A 26,711-nucleotide genomic window follows, 5' to 3' on the forward strand; every position below is an offset into this window, starting at 1 on the left:
AAAATGTATCGTTAATTTAGGGTATAGAGATCATATTTAAACAACAGAACAATATTACAGCATTTTGCACATGCATAATGCGTTGCGACGCCATATTGTTTACAAATTGTTTTGCTTTTTGCTCCATCTGAAACACAAAAACTTAATGAAATAAATGTGAGTTGTGTTTTTAACAATGGAGACTTATTTCAAGTCTGAAGACGAGTATAAAACTGAACCTGAACCCGAGAAAACAATATGCAGGTGCTGTCTCATGACCGACAAGCGAATGTTCAGTATATCGATGTTCGCTACACATTTTCGCGATTTAGCAGGATTGAATGTAAGTTTTATGCTTTTAAGTTAATATTAAACTATAAAGAAATATCATGATGTGACAAATTTTGATCCACTTATATGTAGTTTGATTTATTATTAATTTTCAAAGAGAGGTTATTACGAATCTTCTTCTTCTTCTTTTCCTGTTACCCCTTGCTGGGGTGTAGGGCCCGAATCTTGTCTTTCCATTGACATTGGTTATTACGAATGGTATAAAAAATCTTTTATATCCTCAATTATTTATTAACGGAACTCCCACCATTGCGATATCGCCTGACATGTTAGATTAACTACCCAACATTTTTGTTCCCCAACAGCTTTTGTTCCATTCGCGTTTATCCCCATTCTGCTTTTTAACCAGCGTAATTTTTTTCAGTAGTTAATTTAATCATACGCGTATGTCCCAGTCGCTTTTTTCCCCAAAGAGTAATGTTTTAACGATAGTCACACTAAGTCGATAGGTAGGTAGGTTAGGTTCGTTAGGTAGCTTCAGATGCCCGAAGGGCAAATCGCCCAGAAATAGGAGCTTCGCGTAGCGGGGCTCCGTCGGCTCAGGGAAGGATGTTCTCGGAAATATTACTCTTTGGGGAAAAAAGCGACAGGGACACGCGTGTGATTAAATTAACTACTGAAAAAATTTACGCTGGTTAAAAAAAAGACTGGGGAAAAACGCGAATGGAACAAAAGCTATTGGGGAACAAAAATTTTGGTTAATTAATCTATACAGTCTATCGCCTACAAAGAAAAATTACCTCTTCCTTCCAGGTCGCAATAACGCACACGCGATTTAATACAGAAATTGTAAAAAGTCAAAATCCCCTAGAACTTACGAGATGTTAGTAAGTAAGTAAATATTTTTTATTGTGCACCATAAAGTTTAAAAAATACACAGAAAGCGAAATACAAGCTTAAGACTAGGTAACAACAGGCGGTCTTATTGCTAAAAAGCGATCTCTTCCAGACAACCTTTGGGTAGCAGGAAAGTTAAGCACTTACAACTTTGAACGGGTAGTGCCGATATACATATAAATTAACAATTAGTTAGTTTTTAGGTTGATTTAATACAAAAATTGTAAAAAGTCAAAATCCCCTAGAACTTACGAGATGTTAGTAAGTAAGTAAATATTCTTTATTGTGCACCATAAAGTTTAAAAAATATACAGAAAGCGAAATACAAGCTTAAGACTAGGTAACAACAGGCGGTCTTATCGCTAAAAAGCGATCTCTTCCAGACAACCTTTGGGTAGCAGGAAAGTTAAGCACTTACAACTTTGAACGGGTAGTGCCGATATACATATAAATTAACAATTAGTTAGTTTTTAGGTTGATTTAATACAAAAATTGTAAAAAGTCAAAATCCCCTAGAACTTACGAGATGTTAGTAAGTAAGTAAATATTCTTTATTGTGCACCATAAAGTTTAAAAAATACACAGAAAGCGAAATACAAGCTTAAGACTAGGTAACAACAGGCGGTCTTATCGCTAAAAAGCGATCTCTTCCAGACAACCTTTGGGTAGCAGGAAAGTTAAGCACTTACAACTTTGAACGGGTAGTGCCGATATACATATAAATTAACAATTAGTTAGTTTTTAGGTTGATTTAATACAAAAATTGTAAAAAGTCAAAATCCCCTAGAACTTACGAGATGTTAGTAAGTAAGTAAATATTCTTTATTGTGCACCATAAAGTTTAAAAAATACACAGAAAGCGAAATACAAGCTTAAGACTAGGTAACAACAGGCGGTCTTATCGCTAAAAAGCGATCTCTTCCAGACAACCTTTGGGTAGCAGGAAAGTTAAGCACTTACAACTTTGAACGGGTAGTGCCGATATACATATAAATTAACAATTAGTTAGTTTTTAGGGTTCCGTACCCAAAGGGTAAAAACGGGACCCTATTACGAAGACTCCGCTGTCCGTCTGTCAGACTGTATCTAGACAGGGATATCTAGACAGTTGAAATCTTCACAGATTGAAAATTGTTTATTGCATTGAAAAACTACAAATATGACAGTGGCTGGTATCTCCTTTTAAGTTATTTACAAAATAACCTGTGCTACAGATGATGTATTTCTGTTGCTGCTATAACAACAAATACTAAAAACAGAACAAAATAAACGTGATTTTTTTGCTGTTTTTTGCGTAATAGTACGAAACCCTTCGTGCGCGAGTCCGACTCGCACTTGGCCGGTTTTTATTTGCTTAGAAGTGGAGATGGACTGGCCACATGTTGAGAGACAGGCGGGAAAAATGGAGCAAAATAGTAACAAATTGGTATCCAAGAGGTTGTACACGGGGCCAGAGGAGACCTCGAACAAGATGGGAGGATGAACTCAAACTCACAGCGGGCCCGAACTGGAGAAGAGTGGCCCACGACAGACCTCAATGGAAAGAGCTAGAGGAGGCCTTTGCCAAGCGGCACACTGAGCTACGGGACATACTCTAGCTCAGAATAAAAGGGCTAGATAGATAGATAGATAGAGTATTTTAAGTGTCCATCCATTCAACTGCCTCCTAGCCTAGTTGGTACTGTTGATAGTGACTGCCTGCGAAGCAGATGGTCTTTTTGTTTTTTTATTACAAATTTGTTCCTGAGTGTAGCCTACATAGATTTACATACCTACATAATAAACGCATGTATTGGCTATGGCTAAATGGACTTTTCTTTTCTTCAGGTGTCTGACTCGGACGGGCTCCCGCCTTGGCTGTGCCACGAATGTGCTGCGCTGCTGCAGAAGGCGGTCCGCTTCAAGCAGAAGCTGCTCAAAGCCAATTCTATGCTCTGCGACTATCTCTTGAGATGTGCTCCTGTAAGTATCAAGCAAGATACTCAAGAAATTTGAGTCCATCTTAAGATTTTGACTGCCCGCTCATTAGGTACTGGAGAGAAATAGTCATTGATAGGTCTAAACATAGTGTTAAGGCTAAAATGTTACTGTCAAAAGAGCTAATGATGTCGCCCTTGAAAATAACGAGATAATGTTACATACCGATACTAAAGACAATATTTGTATTTCAGTTTCCCATCGACGCCCAAGACCCGGAACTGAGCAAGTACTCAACACCGAACCTGAAGGAAACCAATACTCTTGCCTTTGACCACAGCGGGAAGAAGCTCGGTTACCACAAAACGTTGGAGGTGAGTTCTGAACTGTTTTTATACCATTCTAACGACCCGCCCCGCATGGGTTACCGAAAACGTTAACAAATTATACAACTAAACCTTAGAATCACTCTATTCAATTCAATTCAATTCAATACTTTATTCATAAAATACAATTTTACAGGTCAAGTACATGCTAAATACTTATTTTAAGTCTTATTAATTATATAGTTATTTACATAGTTTAAGAGGCAAGGCTGAGCCAGCGAACCAGTTATTTATTTTTTATATATATATTTTTAATAACAATAAGTTTTACCCACTTAGTACAGTGCTAGGTCTCGTAAAAGGCATCGACTGTGTAGTATGCATCAGACGCCAATTTAGATTTGAGTTTTTTATAAAAACATAGGTTGCTAGTTATTTGTTTCAGTTCTAGCGGGATTTTTTCCCTTGATAAACTTTAGGTCCTACCGTATGTAAACACTTTCTAGACTTGGCAAGTCGCGTCTTAGGTGGATTAAGTTCAATATGCCTTCTAGAACTCGCACCTCGGGCGTTGCCACGAGTCGGAAACTGTTTAAAATTGCGTCTAACGTATTTCGCCACTTCGAAAATGTATAGACACGGTAGGGTAAGAATTCCTGTCTGTTTAAACAGTTCCTGCGCTGGATGATCCCATGGGACCCCAGAGATGCACTGAATCGCTCGTTTTTGGAGTTTGTATGGTCTTAGTCGGTCCGCCGCATCGCCCCATAGGTCGATTCCGTATGTTATTCATAGGTGAAAACCGCGTGAAAAGTCCGTTCAGTAGTATTTGAGTTTATCACGAACATACAGACACACAGACAGACGCAGCGCGGGCTTTGTTTTATAATATGTAGTGATTAGATATGTTAAAAGTTAAAATGGATCAATCACGTAAACGAAAACGGGGTCGGCAGTGTGGACGTAACTTCAGCAAATGATATAGTGAATGTTGTATGCTACCCATCATTTGACAGTAATGCCTTGGAGGAGAGTGGTTCCTCGCCTCGAGAGCTGCAGTCCGCGTCTGCCGAGGTCCGCCAACGCGTGCTCCCGTTGTAGCTCCTCGATATGGAGCGAAACATGTAGAGCAATCTTCAACTTAAGATACGCGAGTGACCCTTTTTATAAATATAACTAGTTGTCTAAATACTTCTTTCAATCCAGTTACCAAACTAAGGGCACATTATTTTTTCAAACTTATATCGAATTGCTTGGAGAGCCTTTACACCTCCAAATCTTATTAGTATAAGTAGTTTTCAGGAATTCTTCATTGGCTTGAAATATGTTTTTTTAGAAGCACGCTTTAAGATGTAGCTGATCCTGTCCGTGACCCCCCTGACAAAAGGCAGAATGACAGGCCTGCGCTCAACTGTGGGGATCTTAACGTGGGACCTCTGGTTGACCCGCGGTATCCTGAGCTCGGTCGCCTGCCTGGCATGCTAGAGCTCCGCGGCCAGATACGCAATATCAACCAGATACACTCAATCAATCAAATACGCGATATAATCCGTTTCATAGTTTTATTTCAGAAATATCATTCATTAAATTTTTGTTACAGCATGAGAAGAGGCCGATAGCATCAGCTCTCCACACCATAGACCTGCCTCCGTTAGAACCGATACCTGCAGCGGGACCTCCCCCCGTAGAGCTCCTCAAGGAGGAGTTTGACTCCTTTGATGATTATGAAGACAACATTACATTAGAGGAGTACAGGTGAGACTTATATGAGAACAGTAGTCAGCCCACACTATAGACCTGCCTCCGATAGAACCCCCACCTGCAGCGGGACCTCCCGTAGAGCTCCTCAAGGAGGAGTTTGACTCCTTCGACGATTATGACGACGAGGAGCTCAGGTGTCAGCAAATAAAACTAAAAAAAAAACTGGAACAAGGTACTCCACTGTAGTGTATAAAAGCCTTGTTAGGTTTCCGTACCCAAAGGGTAAAAACGGGACCCTGTTACTAAGACTCCACAGTCCGTCTGTCTGTCTGTCAAAAGGCTGTATCTCATGAACCGCGCAGTTGAAATTCTCACAGATGATGTATTTTTCTGTTGTCGCTATAACAACATATGCTAAAAATTAAATTTGTTCAGAACCCTCGGTAAGCGAGTCCGACGCAAAAAAGAGGGTGTTACAAGTTTGACGCCAATGTCTGTCTGTCTGTGGCATCGTAGCTCTGATGGAGGAATAGATTTCGATGCAGTTTTTTACGTGAAAGCGAGTACTTGCGGTGATTTTTAGGGTTCCGTACCCAAAGGGTAAAAACGGAACTCCTCTGTCCATCTGTCTGTCACCACTCATCAGGCTGTATCTCCATTAAAAACCACCACCACCTCCACCACCAAGCCACCATCACCATCACCACGGATCACCATCACGGGTGGAATGGTGGTCGTGGCTTGGTGGTGATGGTGGTGTCCGTGAAAGCTAGACAGTTGAAATTTTCACAGATGATGTATTTCTGTTGCTGCTATAACAACAAATACTATAAAGTACGGAACCCTCGGTGCGCGAGTCCGACTCGCACTTGGCCGGTTTTTTAGCTATGTGTGATATAAAATCAATCCAGTTTGAAGATCATCATCTCTTTTCGAAAATGATGTAAGGCATTTTTGAGCGTGGGAGGTTTTTTAAATTTTTCATCGTTTATTTATGATATCTTTACAAATTGCTACATACATACATAGGTACATACATACATACATAGGTTTATAGAAAAGGAGTAAAATGGTGTACCGAAAATTTGACTACAGCCTTTAACTTAAAAATGTCTACAAGAGAGACATGAACCTTGCTGTGTATGACGCATATAAATAATGTTTGTATTTCAGAAATACGGCGGTAAAGTCTGACAACGAGATTGCTGAAGAGCTTCTAGTCAAGGAAGAAGAGGAAACCAAGAAAAAAAGGAAGACCAAGAAAAAGGAACAGCCCAAGGCGAAGCGGAAGAAAAGGTAATAATAAAATCTTTTTAAAATTTATTCACATCTTCCTTGCGTTGTCTCGGCTTTTTGCCATGGCTTACGGACGGCACGGAACGGCGGGGTTCGAAATTCGATTCGCGATAGTTATAGTCCTTGATACTTATCGCGATAATTATAGTCTTTGATAATTATCGTGATAATTATCCGATATTTTTCGGATAATTATCCCAGGTATGGATGGTGCTATATTTTCTTTAAATTCTTTGATAGTAAAAAATAATGATTGGGGTGTTGTTTGCTATGTACAAATAAAAACTGACCTAATATTGATTAGTTTTTAGGGTTCCGTACCCAAAGGGTAAAAACGGGACCCTATTACTAAGACTCCGCTGTCCGTCTGTCACCAGGCTGTATCTCATGAACCGTGATAGCTAGACAGTTGAAATTTTCACAGATGATGTATTTCTGTTATTGTTATAGCAACAAATACTAAAAAGTACGGAAGCCTCGGTGGCCGAGTCCGACTCGCACTTGGCCGGTTTTTTTTATTAACCATTGAAATATATGATAAATTGATAATCATCATGTAACAATTTAATTATATTTCGTAAATTTTAGGTTATTATTAAATCGATAACTATCATGCATAACAATCATCAAGATAACTATCATTGATTATCCTTTCGAACCCTGAGCCTGGGGTCCGCTTGTCAACTGGACCCATGAATTGGCGTAGGCACTAGTTTTTACGAAAGCTACTGCCATCTGACCTTCCAACCCAGAGGGGAAACTAGGCCTTATTGGGATTAGTTCGGTTTCCTCACGACTTTTTTCTTTCACCGATAAGCGAATTGTAAATACCAAAATTATGGGTGTTAAAAGTTTTTAAAACTCATAATTAAAAAGTTATTTTTTAAATGGGTATTTCGCAATTTTGTAAACTTTCAGATGACACATCAGTGGTCCCAAGTCCCATTGGATGGACCGATTTGAGTGCGATTTTTTAAAAATCGGAAGTACATACCATTTAAGTCAGAGTCAGCCTAGATGGTTAAATCTTAGATAGGTTTCTTTTCACTAGATGGCGCTGTTTTAATTTTGTCGAATTTTTCTGTTTACTTATTATAGATTTAGATTTAGATATTTATTCTCATAATATAAAATTACAATATAAATTATCTTAGACTAATCTACACGAATTTATATTATGATCGCATTATGAATTGCATTCTTCTTTAAACATTACTCTGTTTTGTGAGATGAGCGAGAGGTAACATACCAATTATTGTTTTTTAATATATCTGATTTTGTCCTATCACAGCAAAGAACCAGTGGAGGGTGAAGAGCCAAAAACCAGCATCAGGAAGACGGTGGAACTCGACCCCACCAAAATTCGCATCGTCATGCTGAACCCTGAAGAACAGTTCAAACAGTATGAGGTTAGTTGTAGTTTAACACTTGTCCCAACAAAGAGCTGGAGGGTGAAGAGCCGACCAGCATCGGGAAGACGGTGGAACTCGACCCCACGAAGATACGCATCGTGATGCTGAACCTTTAAGAACAGTTCAAACAGTATGAGGTTGGTTGTAGTTTAACACTTGTCCCAGTAAAGAGCCGGATAGTGAAGAGCCAACCAGCATCAGGAAAACGGTGGAACTCAACCCCACCAAGATACGCATCGTGATGCTAAACCCTGAAGAACCGTTCAAAGAGAGTGACGTTAGTTGAAGCTGTTTAACATTTTTCCTAGCAAAGAGTTGGGGGGGTAAGAGCCGATGTATAGGATTCAGGAAAATGGTGGAGCTCGATCCAACCATAGGAGTACTGGTCAATTTCAAGTAATATGTCAACTGACTGTCCTAAGGAGCTTACACACAGATTGATACTCAAACATTATGTGCGCACACAGATACTCAAACGGTTCTAGTAATTAATATAAAGTGGAGTTCAGTACAAATGGCAAATAAAACAAACAAATTTACCTTAATTTCTTCGTAATGTCGCATTTTTTGTAGACAACCATGATTTTATCAACAGTTTAATAAATACTTAAATGTTTTATTTATATCATCTAGTTAAAATATATGTTAATTATTAATATTTCAATGAAAACAACCATCGTAAAACTTTTAGGTCATACGTCAAATACTAGCAAAATCTGTCATATTTCCAAACTTGGGAGCATTTCAAATTATTTTATGAAAATATTTTGATTTGTGTTTTTTAAGTAGTCACACTACCACTACTACTATTGTATATAAATTATAAACTGAAATAAACGTGCCGTCTTCAACCAAAAGGGTACTTATTGTCGCTTGTCAGTAAGGCGCTATTTTCATATAGCTTCAATTAGAAATCAACCTTATCGACAAGCGACAATATGGTACCTTTTGATTGAAAACGTCACAAATATCATACACTAAAGAAAAAGTGGTCAAGTTCCACCAGTGGCCGAGGCGGGGTTTTTCAATTGAACTCCACTTTAAATTGAAAATATTTGTTACAGGAAGAGAGCAAAGCCAAGTTCCCGTACCAGTGCCACCTGTGCTACAAGGGATTCAACTTCGACACCAAACTGGAAAACCATATGAGGAAACACAGCCCGGTGAGTTACTTACACTATTACTAGATTTATTGTAGTATGTAACGTAACGTCAGACATCAAACTGCAAAATCCAGAGACGATTGGTTCACCTTGCAGGAAGCCTTTACCTGCAGAGGAGTTCTTGCAGTCAACTTTTGACAGCTACCGCAAAATGTGTAATAATTCGAAGCACGAAATTGTCTTAGATTTTACGCATTTTACTCGATGAATGTATCTTTGGTAACATTTATTTTTGTTTTCAGTCCCGGGGCCCGTTCTCGTGTGCGCTATGCACCATGTACTTCCCGTCGGCGTACAGCCGCAGCGTGCATGCACATATCCACACGCGCCGCTACGAGTGCGTAGCCTGCGGACGCCGCATGATCGACCGCGCCTCCATACTCGACCATTACAGGTAACATGTACCGTCCACTGGGGTGAATAGAGATGGCTGGGGTGAATAGGGACAAAACTTAAAATGTAACTTGCCTGACAATTTCTTAAAAAATAACTACACAAAATCTATCATTTGATTGAAAATAATACAGTGTAAACTCCGCACATTGTAGCTTTTCCTCAGTCATCCGTTGACCACGAACGCTGTAAAGGGTTCGAAACGTCGGAATGTATTATAAATTCAATATTTTATTATTTTATTTTATTTATTTGGAGATCCAACAGCTGTGACATTAACATAAAAATTATAGTTGATACAGGAAGCCAATTATAGGAACTCACAGGTAGTGACATGATACAAACTAATAGGTACTATACTAAGGTTGCGCACTATCGCAGCCACATATGTAAACAGAGCGTATACAAATGATAACTAATAAGGGAGTAACTAAAATACAAATTAACTTAGCAATGAAGACTAAGAGGCAAGAAAAAAAAAAGAGAGAGTAATACATAAGTAAGTAATAATAGGCATTCAAGAAGGCGACAACACGCTCACTCAAAAGACTCAAAATATCTCTGCACTAGATTACGTCTCACGCTAGGAATTCTACAGTTGAATATATCCACATCAAATTCTTTAGACAACTCATTTAGGTTACGACTGGCGCGCGTTAAAAAACTATTCTGTATACGCGATATAATCCGTTTTCATAGTTTTATTTCATACATATTAAACTTTCTTTCTAACATTTTGATAAAACATTTCTAAGAATAACCACTAGACAGCCTGTTTTCAAATTAAAAATTGGTTTACTCGTTTATGAGCTATGGTGCAACAGACACACACACACACACACAAGCAGTGATCAAACTTATAACTAGAGCTCGGCGGGGGTGAGCTATTTTTACGTTATTAATGTCATGTAGATATTAATATGTATGGATGGTGATTTCGGTGTTTTCTAAAGTAACTCAAGCATTTCCTCACAAAAACCACCAATTTGATGTAGTGCAACTGTAGCCTAACCACGAGTTTGACACTAAATATTCGCTAGCGTCATCGTAACTTACTTTGTACACTAATGTACACGTACTGGCATCAGTACGAGCGAGATGCATAAACAGTAAGTTAAGCACACGATAGCGAATATATCAATGTCAATCTCGTGGTCTACCTTCCATATTAATATGGATAAGGTGTATCCATAAAGAAATATCAAAATAAGAAAAACTGAAATTATTAAATTTAAATGAAAATGCATTACACGAGTATTAAGTTTTCTTTATTTATTTATATCTTGTTTTTTTTATATAACAAATTAATTTTATGAATTAATTTGTTTTGATGGCGACGTTAATGCTCGTAGCAGAAAGGCAGCCTAAACAAAATCATTTCATTAGTTTATAATAACACACGGGGCATTTACCATTGAATGAAAGGTATATCCATCTTATCTTTTGTTCTCTTTATTATCTATTTTTTTATTGGTGGCTATGATGTTTGTTTTTGTAATATTTTTATGTTTAGTTTTAAGATTTCAAACACAATGTAATATTGTTATTGAATAAAAAAACCGGCCAAGAGCGAGTCGGACTCGCGCACGAAGGGTTCCGTACCATTACGGAAAAAAACAGCAAAAAAATCACGTTTGTTGTATGGTATTTAAATATTTATATTATTCTGTTTTTGGGTAAAAATCAATACAAAAACAATTCAATAAACTTAAGACTAAACTTAAGCCTAGTCAAAAAGTCCCCCACGAGTCGTCCCCGGCGCAAAGGTGCCCATCACACTAGCCGCGTTACCACGTTGAATTGCGATGGACAACCTTTGCACCAGGTACGAACCCGCGCGGGCGTCAGATCCCCTCTCCCTAATGCGACGTCCCACTTCCCTAGTAAAGGCAATAGCCTCTGACCCCCAGCACCCAGTAGTTTCAAAAGCCAGGGGTACAAAATAGTAATTACCGGCCAGGTTCGCGTACTTATCCCGCTTTTTGACCGCGGCAAAATCTGCCGCGGCACCAGTTCGGCCGCGAGTTCTGTTTTTAGTATTTGTTGTTATAGCGGCAACAGAAATACATCATCTGTGAAAATTTCAACTGTCTAGCTATCACGGTTCATGAGATACAGCCTGGTGACAGACAGACAGACGGACAGCGGAGTCTTAATAATAGGGTCCCGTTTTTACCCTTTGGATACGGAACCCTAAAAATGTACAAATGCCAAAATGCATTATCTACCAGTCAACCATTGGGTCAAACAGACATATAGGTTGGTGTACAGATTCAATTCTGAAACAAAAAATCGAATAAAGAATGTTTGTCGACAGAACACAACACGAAGGAATGGTGTCACACTTTACGTGCCATCTCTGCGGTAAAGTTTCCAAGTAAGTGCGAGATTTTTAAATTAAAGGAATAATGGAAAAATTTACACCTCCGGCAGGACTCGAACCTGCGACCATTGGAACACCGGTCCAATCACTTCTGCTGTAACTTATTTTTCAAAAGCGTTTTTTAATAAAAAACCAGGTCAAGATGGTTTAGCCTTTTTCTAATGCGAAAAAAAAAATTAGTTATAGAGCCAAATAGCTTGAAATAAATGATTTAATTTTTAATTTTAATAGATTGAAAACTGTAATAGATATCATATATTAAAGAAAAAGTGACGAAGCCCTCCAGTGGTGAAGGCCGGATTATTATATAGTTATCTTCTTCTTCCTCTTTTAAAATTATGGCTTCAGCCCAGTGAATAGATTGTACAAAAACAAAAATGACAAATGACATTGGAGTTAAAACTTTCGACACGAAGTGTATTTTTGACATTTTAATTCTTATTTACATTTGCTTATAATGATTGTATGTTAAAATAATTAATCAAAAATTCTCCTCTCCTTGGAATTGTAAATTATAGTTATAGTTGTAATTATAGTATATTGCAGTGCCCAACAGGGTTCACAAAGACCTAGCTTATAAGTTTACCACCTGTACAATTACTTTGAGAATTAGCAATAAATAAATAATAATAAAATAATAAAATATCTTTATTTCAGAACATAAAATTCCATACAATATTGTTAGTACCATCGTTATACCTATGTGTTAGTAAATACATTAAAAATAAAAACAAAACTTTTAACAATAAAATCAAAATCCAATAAATTTAAATAATGAATACAATAATACTAATTAATATGTCAGATTCAAAATAATATAGACTAGAATAATAATTAGAATGTCAAAAATTTACCATTTTCTCTTAATTTAAATTCATATAAATAATGATTTCATGTCAAAAGAGCAACAGATACAAGCATAACAATAAAATATTGAGTATTGAATATAATAGTTATTTACAGTACATATGGAGCTGCTTTACCGCACTAGTGCGATAATTAGCGTATTTCGCAACTATGTCAAAAATTCAAAGAGCCATATGCCATATGTACTGTAAAACGTTGTACCTATACATATGCAAATAGGTAATTAATTAGCGACTCGTGTCGATTTAAAACACTCCCTTCGGTCGTGTTTTAATTTGTCGCCACTCGTTGCGAATTTCTTATTTTTCGCACTTGTATTGTAATAGTACATTACGAATATTACGATACAAGTGCGAAAAATAGGAAAATCGCCACGAGTTGCTAATTACCTATTCACCGGTGTATCGTACAATGTTTTACAGTAGGTACAACTTTAAAATTTCGACGCACATAGTTACGTAATGTGCTTATTATAGCACAGGGTGTCGTAATGTAGCACCAGATGTACTGTAAAAATGTATATATTCTCAGTAATAGTAAAACGCACCGCGGCCACATGAGGAACCACCACGGCGGACAGCGGCCGGAGTGTGAGCAGTGCGGCAAGACTTTCGTCAACAAGGACTCGCTCGAGGAACACAGGCAGTGAGTGCTAAAGTGATATACCGTCGGCTGAGAATACGATTGTGCCATCCATTTTTGAGCAAAATCGTTTTTTAATGATTCTTAAAATAACAAAAAATATTCTATAATTGACACTTCGGTTTTTGAAAAAAAAAAAATTTTTTTCAAAAATGTACCATGTCCGCATATTTTACTATACTATAGTAAAATGCGTACGGAACCCTTTGTGCGCGAGTCCGGTTCGCACTTGTTTATGAATCGACTCTACCCGAAGTGGAGGTTGGCAAAGACGACCATGCTACTCTGTCCAAAGCCGTTTCTGTCCAGTCGACGGCGCCGAGTTCGCTGAGGTCTTTCTGCACTTCGTCTCTCCAGTGGTACCTAGGGCGTCCAAATGGTCGAAGTGGCCGAAGACCGTCTGGACGCCCTAGGTACTCGTATAATTACCTAACTTTAATCAAAGAGGATATAATAAGATAGAGCGGTACTGTCATAGTAAATTTTGTAACCACTGTAAATTCACTGCCATCTATCGACATACTTTAAAACTAAAAATGAAGATTTATAAAAATACGTTAAAATGTATTTAAATATGGATAAATGATTTTTTTATTTGCATTAATTATTTTTATATGATTTTGACCCATGTTCTTTCACTGGTATGCGTTAAAATTATAAATAACAAACGAAACCGTCAACGCCTTCTGTACGAGAGTAGGCCAAAGCTAGTGGCGCCATCTGATCGAGAATCAAATTTTCGTGATTCTCGAGGCACGTTTTTTCCATAGACTGTATCCATCTATTACGGAGTTATATCTATCTTTGCTTTAATGTTTCGAGTGTTACATTTTGGTGCGTATACCCAGGATACACCAGGGCATTAAGAACTACTCGTGCTCGGAGTGCGGCAAGCGGTTCCGCACGCGGACGCAGATCAAACATCACCAGCTCAAACATACCGACGTCAAGGAGTACTACTGCGTGGAGTGTGACGTCAGGTAATTATCTTATCTTATGGATCATAATCATAAACATTTTAAAGGTAGTGGCGCCATCTGGTCGAGAATCAAATTTTCGTGATTTTCGAGGTACGTTTTTTCCTTAGACTGTATCCATTTATTACGGAGTTATATCTATCTTTGGTATAAGTTACTCTATACAAATACAAATACAAAATACAAATAATTTATTGAAAAAAGTATTGTACAGAGGTTCATCTTAAAGACTAAGAGTTGTTAGTAGAGGAAAGTGGTTTACGAATGCCTGAACTAGGAGTTCCTGTGTTTCAGGCAGCGAAGGACAAAATTAATCAATTTTTAATTATTCACTTAATTATAAATTAATAGTAGTACTTACACAATACAAGTCTCATCGCCTTAACAAAACCTATACTCCTATACTCTATGGTTTACTAAACGGGCTACAGCTGCACTCTGGTGGCAGAACATTGCAGTAATACCCCTATTGCATCCTATATGTATAATTGTATAATGTATGCTTGCCGTTTTGAATGAACAGGTATGATATTTATAAACGGGTTTTTGTTCGCAGATTTAAGTCGGCACACAGCTTACGTCAGCATCTAATGAAGAGTTTGAAACACAAAGACAAACAGAGTTTGAAGTAAGTAGTGTGATTATTATCAGGTAATAACTTTACTTTTTGGGTATAGGTTATTTAAATATCATATAAAATTATTTGTATAATTTGTCATTTAAGCAACTTTTGCTTGAGGCTTGTCGCTAAGACTCCGCTGTCCGTCTGTCACCAGGCTGTATCTCATGAACCGTGATAGCCAGACAGTTGAAATTTTCACAGATGATGTATTTCTGTTGCCGCTATAACAACAAATACTAAAAAGTACGGAACCCTCGGTGCGCGAGTCCGACTCGCACTTGGCCGGTTTTTTATTATTATTATAAAGTTTTTATTTTCAGTAATAAATGAAATTTTTTTTTGTTTGATTGGTCGGCCCCATAGTAAAAGTTCAGTCTGTTTAGTATGACTTACCTACATATTCACCCTTAGGGGCATATTCGGTACCGCGAACTGGCGGCCTAGGCAAGGCGACAATCGCTATCGCTTCGCCATCGAATCGCTTTGTGTCTCTCTATCACTCTTCCATATTAGTGTGACAGTGACAGTTGCGTTTCGTTCGCTACGGAGCGTTAGCGATTGGCATGTTGTCTACGGGGCCTGATTAGAAAAAAGTAAAAGAAAAAAAATATTTTTCTATGGGGCAGGTCGTCCAAGTCGGCCAACCATCCATACATTTTTCGCGTCAAAAAAAATATCTCCTACTTTTTCCTAATCAGAACACGATACCGAATATGCCCTTGAACGGATCTCACTAATTTTGTTATATCTTACCCCTAGTGCAAATTTAATTCGATAGCGTGATGTGATGTAAGTGTTTGCGTTAACTGTCATTTTGTATGGGATTTCGAGTTTCCAAAACGTCCCGCTTGGCGCGCTGTTCAAAATCCCATACAAAAATAGACATAACGCTCGTCACGCTATCGAATGAAATGTTACACTAGGGGTTTTATACAGGGTGGCTAAAAAATAAGTGCATTCTCGTTGCGAGGGAGATTTTGGGATTATACAGAGCAACTTTTACTATGGAGCCAACCACGAAATCGCGAAAAAAAATTTACCCTCCCATAGAAAATGGACCAGCCAAAATGTATGAAACGGCCAAATTTTTTTTCGATTTCGCGGTCGGTCTTATAGTCAAAGTTGCTCTGTATAATCCCAAAACTTCCCTGGCAACGGGAATGCAGTTACTTTTTAGCCATCCTGTATAAAACCCCTAGTGTAAATTTTATTCGATAACGTGACGAGCGCTATGTCTATTTTTGTATGGGATTTTGAACAGCGCGCCAAGCGGGACGTTTTGGAAACTCGAAATCCCATACAAAATGCCAGTTGTAAAGAAGTAATGAGGGCTAACGCGTATGAATTCGCCGCTAGGGGCGCTAGTGTAGATGGTGGTCTTTTCCATAGTTCGAAATGTCAAATGTCACTTGTCACTTCAATGACTGACAGCTGTTCTTTAGTCTTTTGGACCACCATCAACAGAGGCGCCAACTGGTGAGCAAAAAAACGATAGCCCTCATTTCCCCAGATTCGCGTGCACGCGCTGCGACAAGCGGTTCGAGTGCGCACGCGCGCTCGCCGCGCACCACGCCGTGCAGCACGACGGCCTGCGCGCGCACGCCTGCGGACTCTGTCCCGCCGCGCTCGCCACCAGCGCCTCGCTCGCCAAGCACCGCAGACACGTGCACCAGGGCGCCAGGCCGGCCAAGAGGCACGTCTGCGACGCCTGCGGGAAGGCCTTCAGAGTGAGTAACATGGATAGCTGCCCCGCCCCCCGCCCCCGCCGCGCACCACGCCGTGCAGCACGACGGCCTGCGCGCGCACGCCTGCGGACTCTGTCCCGCCGCGCTCGCCACCAGCGCCTCGCTCGCCAAGCACCGCAGACACGTGCACCAGGGCGCCAGGCCGGCCAAGAGGCACGTCTGCGACGCCTGCGGGAAGGCCTTCAGAGTGAGTAACATGGATAGCTGCCCCGCCCCCCGCCCCCGCCGCGCACCACGCCGTGCAGCACGACGGCCTGCGCGCGCACGCCTGCGGACTCTGTCCCGCCGCGCTCGCCACCAGCGCCTCGCTCGCCAAGCACCGCAGACACGTGCACCAGGGCGCCAGGCCGGCCAAGAGGCACGTCTGCGACGCCTGCGGGAAGGCCTTCAGAGTGAGTAACATGGATAGCTGCCCCGCCCCCCGCCCCCGCCGCGCACCACGCCGTGCAGCACGACGGCCTGCGCGCGCACGCCTGCGGACTCTGTCCCGCCGCGCTCGCCACCAGCGCCTCGCTCGCCAAGCACCGCAGACACGTGCACCAGGGCGCCAGGCCGGCCAAGAGGCACGTCTGCGACGCCTGCGGGAAGGCCTTCAGAGTGAGTAACATGGATAGCTGCCCCGCCCCCCGCCCCCGCCGCGCACCACGCCGTGCAGCACGACGGCCTGCGCGCGCACGCCTGCGGACTCTGTCCCGCCGCGCTCGCCACCAGCGCCTCGCTCGCCAAGCACCGCAGACACGTGCACCAGGGCGCCAGGCCGGCCAAGAGGCACGTCTGCGACGCCTGCGGGAAGGCCTTCAGAGTGAGTAACATGGATAGCTGCCCCGCCCCCCGCCCCCGCCGCGCACCACGCCGTGCAGCACGACGGCCTGCGCGCGCACGCCTGCGGACTCTGTCCCGCCGCGCTCGCCACCAGCGCCTCGCTCGCCAAGCACCGCAGACACGTGCACCAGGGCGCCAGGCCGGCCAAGAGGCACGTCTGCGACGCCTGCGGGAAGGCCTTCAGAGTGAGTAACATGGATAGCTGCCCCGCCCCCCGCCCCCGCCGCGCACCACGCCGTGCAGCACGACGGCCTGCGCGCGCACGCCTGCGGACTCTGTCCCGCCGCGCTCGCCACCAGCGCCTCGCTCGCCAAGCACCGCAGACACGTGCACCAGGGCGCCAGGCCGGCCAAGAGGCACGTCTGCGACGCCTGCGGGAAGGCCTTCAGAGTGAGTAACATGGATAGCTGCCCCGCCCCCCGCCCCCGCCGCGCACCACGCCGTGCAGCACGACGGCCTGCGCGCGCACGCCTGCGGACTCTGTCCCGCCGCGCTCGCCACCAGCGCCTCGCTCGCCAAGCACCGCAGACACGTGCACCAGGGCGCCAGGCCGGCCAAGAGGCACGTCTGCGACGCCTGCGGGAAGGCCTTCAGAGTGAGTAACATGGATAGCTGCCCCGCCCCCCGCCCCCGCCGCGCACCACGCCGTGCAGCACGACGGCCTGCGCGCGCACGCCTGCGGACTCTGTCCCGCCGCGCTCGCCACCAGCGCCTCGCTCGCCAAGCACCGCAGACACGTGCACCAGGGCGCCAGGCCGGCCAAGAGGCACGTCTGCGACGCCTGCGGGAAGGCCTTCAGAGTGAGTAACATGGATAGCTGCCCCGCCCCCCGCCCCCGCCGCGCACCACGCCGTGCAGCACGACGGCCTGCGCGCGCACGCCTGCGGACTCTGTCCCGCCGCGCTCGCCACCAGCGCCTCGCTCGCCAAGCACCGCAGACACGTGCACCAGGGCGCCAGGCCGGCCAAGAGGCACGTCTGCGACGCCTGCGGGAAGGCCTTCAGAGTGAGTAACATGGATAGCTGCCCCGCCCCCCGCCCCCGCCGCGCACCACGCCGTGCAGCACGACGGCCTGCGCGCGCACGCCTGCGGACTCTGTCCCGCCGCGCTCGCCACCAGCGCCTCGCTCGCCAAGCACCGCAGACACGTGCACCAGGGCGCCAGGCCGGCCAAGAGGCACGTCTGCGACGCCTGCGGGAAGGCCTTCAGAGTGAGTAACATGGATAGCTGCCCCGCCCCCCGCCCCCGCCGCGCACCACGCCGTGCAGCACGACGGCCTGCGCGCGCACGCCTGCGGACTCTGTCCCGCCGCGCTCGCCACCAGCGCCTCGCTCGCCAAGCACCGCAGACACGTGCACCAGGGCGCCAGGCCGGCCAAGAGGCACGTCTGCGACGCCTGCGGGAAGGCCTTCAGAGTGAGTAACATGGATAGCTGCCCCGCCCCCCGCCCCCGCCGCGCACCACGCCGTGCAGCACGACGGCCTGCGCGCGCACGCCTGCGGACTCTGTCCCGCCGCGCTCGCCACCAGCGCCTCGCTCGCCAAGCACCGCAGACACGTGCACCAGGGCGCCAGGCCGGCCAAGAGGCACGTCTGCGACGCCTGCGGGAAGGCCTTCAGAGTGAGTAACATGGATAGCTGCCCCGCCCCCCGCCCCCGCCGCGCACCACGCCGTGCAGCACGACGGCCTGCGCGCGCACGCCTGCGGACTCTGTCCCGCCGCGCTCGCCACCAGCGCCTCGCTCGCCAAGCACCGCAGACACGTGCACCAGGGCGCCAGGCCGGCCAAGAGGCACGTCTGCGACGCCTGCGGGAAGGCCTTCAGAGTGAGTAACATGGATAGCTGCCCCGCCCCCCGCCCCCGCCGCGCACCACGCCGTGCAGCACGACGGCCTGCGCGCGCACGCCTGCGGACTCTGTCCCGCCGCGCTCGCCACCAGCGCCTCGCTCGCCAAGCACCGCAGACACGTGCACCAGGGCGCCAGGCCGGCCAAGAGGCACGTCTGCGACGCCTGCGGGAAGGCCTTCAGAGTGAGTAACATGGATAGCTGCCCCGCCCCCCGCCCCCGCCGCGCACCACGCCGTGCAGCACGACGGCCTGCGCGCGCACGCCTGCGGACTCTGTCCCGCCGCGCTCGCCACCAGCGCCTCGCTCGCCAAGCACCGCAGACACGTGCACCAGGGCGCCAGGCCGGCCAAGAGGCACGTCTGCGACGCCTGCGGGAAGGCCTTCAGAGTGAGTAACATGGATAGCTGCCCCGCCCCCCGCCCCCGCCGCGCACCACGCCGTGCAGCACGACGGCCTGCGCGCGCACGCCTGCGGACTCTGTCCCGCCGCGCTCGCCACCAGCGCCTCGCTCGCCAAGCACCGCAGACACGTGCACCAGGGCGCCAGGCCGGCCAAGAGGCACGTCTGCGACGCCTGCGGGAAGGCCTTCAGAGTGAGTAACATGGATAGCTGCCCCGCCCCCCGCCCCCGCCGCGCACCACGCCGTGCAGCACGACGGCCTGCGCGCGCACGCCTGCGGACTCTGTCCCGCCGCGCTCGCCACCAGCGCCTCGCTCGCCAAGCACCGCAGACACGTGCACCAGGGCGCCAGGCCGGCCAAGAGGCACGTCTGCGACGCCTGCGGGAAGGCCTTCAGAGTGAGTAACATGGATAGCTGCCCCGCCCCCCGCCCCCGCCGCGCACCACGCCGTGCAGCACGACGGCCTGCGCGCGCACGCCTGCGGACTCTGTCCCGCCGCGCTCGCCACCAGCGCCTCGCTCGCCAAGCACCGCAGACACGTGCACCAGGGCGCCAGGCCGGCCAAGAGGCACGTCTGCGACGCCTGCGGGAAGGCCTTCAGAGTGAGTAACATGGATAGCTGCCCCGCCCCCCGCCCCCGCCGCGCACCACGCCGTGCAGCACGACGGCCTGCGCGCGCACGCCTGCGGACTCTGTCCCGCCGCGCTCGCCACCAGCGCCTCGCTCGCCAAGCACCGCAGACACGTGCACCAGGGCGCCAGGCCGGCCAAGAGGCACGTCTGCGACGCCTGCGGGAAGGCCTTCAGAGTGAGTAACATGGATAGCTGCCCCGCCCCCCGCCCCCGCCGCGCACCACGCCGTGCAGCACGACGGCCTGCGCGCGCACGCCTGCGGACTCTGTCCCGCCGCGCTCGCCACCAGCGCCTCGCTCGCCAAGCACCGCAGACACGTGCACCAGGGCGCCAGGCCGGCCAAGAGGCACGTCTGCGACGCCTGCGGGAAGGCCTTCAGAGTGAGTAACATGGATAGCTGCCCCGCCCCCCGCCCCCGCCGCGCACCACGCCGTGCAGCACGACGGCCTGCGCGCGCACGCCTGCGGACTCTGTCCCGCCGCGCTCGCCACCAGCGCCTCGCTCGCCAAGCACCGCAGACACGTGCACCAGGGCGCCAGGCCGGCCAAGAGGCACGTCTGCGACGCCTGCGGGAAGGCCTTCAGAGTGAGTAACATGGATAGCTGCCCCGCCCCCCGCCCCCGCCGCGCACCACGCCGTGCAGCACGACGGCCTGCGCGCGCACGCCTGCGGACTCTGTCCCGCCGCGCTCGCCACCAGCGCCTCGCTCGCCAAGCACCGCAGACACGTGCACCAGGGCGCCAGGCCGGCCAAGAGGCACGTCTGCGACGCCTGCGGGAAGGCCTTCAGAGTGAGTAACATGGATAGCTGCCCCGCCCCCCGCCCCCGCCGCGCACCACGCCGTGCAGCACGACGGCCTGCGCGCGCACGCCTGCGGACTCTGTCCCGCCGCGCTCGCCACCAGCGCCTCGCTCGCCAAGCACCGCAGACACGTGCACCAGGGCGCCAGGCCGGCCAAGAGGCACGTCTGCGACGCCTGCGGGAAGGCCTTCAGAGTGAGTAACATGGATAGCTGCCCCGCCCCCCGCCCCCGCCGCGCACCACGCCGTGCAGCACGACGGCCTGCGCGCGCACGCCTGCGGACTCTGTCCCGCCGCGCTCGCCACCAGCGCCTCGCTCGCCAAGCACCGCAGACACGTGCACCAGGGCGCCAGGCCGGCCAAGAGGCACGTCTGCGACGCCTGCGGGAAGGCCTTCAGAGTGAGTAACATGGATAGCTGCCCCGCCCCCCGCCCCCGCCGCGCACCACGCCGTGCAGCACGACGGCCTGCGCGCGCACGCCTGCGGACTCTGTCCCGCCGCGCTCGCCACCAGCGCCTCGCTCGCCAAGCACCGCAGACACGTGCACCAGGGCGCCAGGCCGGCCAAGAGGCACGTCTGCGACGCCTGCGGGAAGGCCTTCAGAGTGAGTAACATGGATAGCTGCCCCGCCCCCCGCCCCCGCCGCGCACCACGCCGTGCAGCACGACGGCCTGCGCGCGCACGCCTGCGGACTCTGTCCCGCCGCGCTCGCCACCAGCGCCTCGCTCGCCAAGCACCGCAGACACGTGCACCAGGGCGCCAGGCCGGCCAAGAGGCACGTCTGCGACGCCTGCGGGAAGGCCTTCAGAGTGAGTAACATGGATAGCTGCCCCGCCCCCCGCCCCCGCCGCGCACCACGCCGTGCAGCACGACGGCCTGCGCGCGCACGCCTGCGGACTCTGTCCCGCCGCGCTCGCCACCAGCGCCTCGCTCGCCAAGCACCGCAGACACGTGCACCAGGGCGCCAGGCCGGCCAAGAGGCACGTCTGCGACGCCTGCGGGAAGGCCTTCAGAGTGAGTAACATGGATAGCTGCCCCGCCCCCCGCCCCCGCCGCGCACCACGCCGTGCAGCACGACGGCCTGCGCGCGCACGCCTGCGGACTCTGTCCCGCCGCGCTCGCCACCAGCGCCTCGCTCGCCAAGCACCGCAGACACGTGCACCAGGGCGCCAGGCCGGCCAAGAGGCACGTCTGCGACGCCTGCGGGAAGGCCTTCAGAGTGAGTAACATGGATAGCTGCCCCGCCCCCCGCCCCCGCCGCGCACCACGCCGTGCAGCACGACGGCCTGCGCGCGCACGCCTGCGGACTCTGTCCCGCCGCGCTCGCCACCAGCGCCTCGCTCGCCAAGCACCGCAGACACGTGCACCAGGGCGCCAGGCCGGCCAAGAGGCACGTCTGCGACGCCTGCGGGAAGGCCTTCAGAGTGAGTAACATGGATAGCTGCCCCGCCCCCCGCCCCCGCCGCGCACCACGCCGTGCAGCACGACGGCCTGCGCGCGCACGCCTGCGGACTCTGTCCCGCCGCGCTCGCCACCAGCGCCTCGCTCGCCAAGCACCGCAGACACGTGCACCAGGGCGCCAGGCCGGCCAAGAGGCACGTCTGCGACGCCTGCGGGAAGGCCTTCAGAGTGAGTAACATGGATAGCTGCCCCGCCCCCCGCCCCCGCCGCGCACCACGCCGTGCAGCACGACGGCCTGCGCGCGCACGCCTGCGGACTCTGTCCCGCCGCGCTCGCCACCAGCGCCTCGCTCGCCAAGCACCGCAGACACGTGCACCAGGGCGCCAGGCCGGCCAAGAGGCACGTCTGCGACGCCTGCGGGAAGGCCTTCAGAGTGAGTAACATGGATAGCTGCCCCGCCCCCCGCCCCCGCCGCGCACCACGCCGTGCAGCACGACGGCCTGCGCGCGCACGCCTGCGGACTCTGTCCCGCCGCGCTCGCCACCAGCGCCTCGCTCGCCAAGCACCGCAGACACGTGCACCAGGGCGCCAGGCCGGCCAAGAGGCACGTCTGCGACGCCTGCGGGAAGGCCTTCAGAGTGAGTAACATGGATAGCTGCCCCGCCCCCCGCCCCCGCCGCGCTCGCCAAGCACAGGGGACACGTGCACCAGGCCAGGGAAGGCCTTCAGGGCGAGTAAAACGAGTGTACCTCACTAGCTTCCAGGGCTTATCTAGCGCGGCACAGGCGACTAACCTTTCTCCGAGAGATGTGATCTGCACAGAAGACTCGGCCAGGGCACACAATTATCCCAAGTATCCGAAATCACAGATTATATAAAAGTTCTTACGAACAGACGCTTATCTCTCATAGAAAACTCAAATACCTACCGTTTTGATACCTACACAAAAATACAATGGAGTGACCTTCAACGCGCCGCTCCCCGCACCGCGCGCGCCGACACAACGCTAGGGTTGCCGACGCTTCTTTCAAACACTTATGTCTTAGGTGGATATCTAACTATAAATGTGTCGTAAGAAACATTACCTAGATCTTTAAAACAATTTAATAACAGTAGGTGTAAGTACCTATATTGAGAATGTCTACTTACTTTTCCTCATCTGTCGAAAGAGGAAAATACTATATTTTTTATTTGTTTTGTTGTTTCTGCAAAACAAGAGAATCCACACTACAAGCTGTGTTATTTGTTCATTACGAAAGCATTACTTTGTCATAGCGCGCGGTGACGTGCGTGCGTGAGCGCGTGTGGCAACCAACTAGCTAGCTTGAGTCCCGCCGGCGGGAAGCGAGTCGGTATAAATCCGAGCTTCCGCGGAGAGTTCCATAGGCCTGCCGAAATTCACGAGGTTCACGGAGCACTACACACACAGGCGTCTAGGTGCATGTCTTATTTCGTCTGTCATAGTCATAAGTGTCAACTAATTAGAGGACCGCGCGGGCGGGATGTAGGGAGGGGAAACAAATCTGCATATATAGATACATGTATACATATATAGTATTTTGACGTGGCACATCTGTGATGTATACGGTAAGGCTTTCAAGGTGATTTAGGAGAGACATATTAAGAAGGATGGAGAGATAAAACTAGTAAGAAAAGTCGATGGAGTGAGAGTGATTAGTGAGATTGTTAGAGTAAAACAAGTCAAAGAATTTAAAATTAATATATTTTTACACAGATTTCCGAATTAAAACTATCAGTAACTTACTAACGTTTTTCAGGGCAAATCAGTGCTAATCAACCACGTCCGCACACACACCGGGGAGAAACCATTCTCTTGCCCCACGTGCGGCCGCAAGTTCTCGCAGAGCACCGCCATGAGGACCCACGTGGACTTGGTGCATCTCAAGCGACGCCGCGGAAAGGTATACTATCACACACACACGCTCAGGCCATATCGAGTTTCACAACCGCACAAAAATTGGGGAGAAACCTTATGCTAAAGGTGCGGCTGCAAGTTCTCACAGAGCACCGCCATGAGGACCCACGTTGACCTGCGAGCTGCGGGCTGAGCACGGTCACCAATATGCCTGTCACGTTCTAAAAAGTATGTAAGTGCGAAAGTGACAGGCATAGTGACAGGTGATCAAAATGCAATCATGCTGCCACCGCTGGTGCACCTCAAGCGGCGCGGAAGGTATACTATCACACGCACACACCCATACTTTTACGGATCATGCACACAGAGTAAACAAAATGTGTTTCTTCTGTTCCCAATAGTTATAGATAAATAACGGAAGTATATATTATACGCTCGGGCCATATCTAGCTACAGAACAGCATTAACATTAAGGAGAAACCATACTCGTGCGCAAGGTAACTTCACATTTAGTGCTATAGCTGCGATTGAGTCGGTGGTTAATGAAATAAAAAATAAATATTTTCAAACAATCTTACAGAAATTGCCCTAGCCCCACAGTAAGCTCAATAAGGCTATTGTTGTGTGTACTAGACATCATTGGCTTTTGCGTCTATTGCAGACGATTTATGGTGTAACACCGGAGAGACACCGTTTTTGGTGGCTGAATAGACCGATGCGAGACCGACATGGTCTACCACAGGCCTGACAAGAGAGAGAGAGAGAGAGAGAGAGAAATTGACCTAGCCCTACAGTAAGCTCAATAAGGCTATTGTTGTGTGTACTAGACAACGATATATATAATAGATAAATACTTAAATACATAGAAATATCCATAACTGAGCAAAAAATATCTATGATGAACACACAAATAAATCCCCTTACCAGGGTTTGAACCCGGAACCTGCTCCGCAGGCAGGATCACTGCCAAGTGCCGACTAAACTAGGAGGCCGTAATATATATTTTTTATACAAATCTTTATATATAACGCCGAAGTTACAAGTCACAATAGGTACAATAGTAAACCAATATATCACAACGCCGGATTCCGACAAAAATCTTAATATGGACATGAATGGACATGCTTAGAATAAATTTAAAAGTGGAAACATTACTGTCTTGGTTGGGGCTTGGTGGCTCAATTGGCAGAGCGCTGGAGTATCGATCCAGAGGCCGTGAGTTCAAGTCTCACCCAAGACAGTAATTTTTCCACTTTTAAATTTATTCTAAGCTTAATAGCATCGTTCGAAGACGTTTCTGCTTGAAACAAAATTAAATAACAATTATTTTCAGGCGAAACAGGAGCCCCCGGCGGGTGAGGAGCCGCCAAAGATAGATCTGTTCACCAAAGAGGAGCCCCAGATAGTGTTCGACGCGTGGAGACAGAACATGCCCAATTGTGAGGTCTACTTCACCGTCACCGCCGGACCTTAGACGTTAAACAAAATTAACATCCCAAGCCCTGCCCATGGATCTAGTTTTAACCTTTCCGACGCCGTGTCAAACACAAAAGCTGTTACTCGGACGCCACGTCACCGAAGTGTCAAAACTGAAATTGAACTTTATGCACATGCACGTAGGTCTTTATCCGTCTTTGGCGTTGGATTGGTTGGATATGGATATGGATTGGGCATAAGTGGTGGGGGAACTGACAGAACGGAATACAGTACCGGTCAAAAGTTGTTCACCTTTTTGGTACAAATGTGTACTTTTGTGCGATAATTTTATTTTTCAGTTCGGATGTCGAAATTTGTTTCCAACTGATCCGTTATTGTTTTCAGTGATGTGTTTGATTAGTCAGACACAATTTACGTACATTTCTCAACAAATCATTCCCTAAAATCTTATAGGTACTACCACAGTCAAAGGGTCTACCACGAAACCTCACTATCACTCTCGCGTATTCGATCGATAAATTGAAAATCTATATTTCAGGCCTGTCGGCCCATATTTTGTTAGTTTGCAGTGCTTAAAAATATATTAGTTGAAATACATAGGTACATTGTACAACATGGGGCGTAAGTTAAATATTGCAAACGAGAGTATAGTTAAATCGCGACGCGCATTCGGGGGCCGTCAAGGGTAAAGAATAATAGGGTTGTTGACACATGTTGAATTTTGTAACTAAATCTAGTTAAATAGATAGAAAAGGAGCATTTTATCACAATAAATTGAAAACTTAATGGTAATAATAAAGAAATACAAGACCTCACAGTTTCAAAATTTAAGTTTTTTTTTAAACATCCAAAAAGAAAAAAAATATGGTACCATTCGGTTCCT

At 47.8% G+C, this 26,711-nt stretch overlaps 1 protein-coding gene across 1 annotated transcript; it reads left to right on the forward strand.

The window, feature by feature from the left end:
- The first annotated feature begins 114 nt into the window (after positions 1-114).
- On the forward strand, positions 115-26,711 carry LOC134753203 (zinc finger protein 3 homolog). Its single transcript, XM_063689008.1, has 15 exons — positions 115-322; positions 2,995-3,129; positions 3,339-3,458; positions 5,011-5,165; positions 6,285-6,407; positions 7,699-7,816; positions 8,884-8,982; positions 9,225-9,376; positions 11,693-11,752; positions 13,157-13,270; positions 14,116-14,247; positions 14,801-14,872; positions 16,377-16,593; positions 24,294-24,437; positions 25,725-26,711. Exons 1-15 carry the CDS (start codon positions 176-178, stop codon positions 25,863-25,865), a joined length of 1,929 nt encoding a protein of 642 aa, XP_063545078.1. The 5' UTR covers positions 115-175; the 3' UTR covers positions 25,866-26,711.

Source organism: Cydia strobilella, chromosome 26, assembly GCF_947568885.1.
Source record: "Cydia strobilella chromosome 26, ilCydStro3.1, whole genome shotgun sequence".
Taxonomy (NCBI): domain Eukaryota; kingdom Metazoa; phylum Arthropoda; class Insecta; order Lepidoptera; family Tortricidae; genus Cydia; species Cydia strobilella.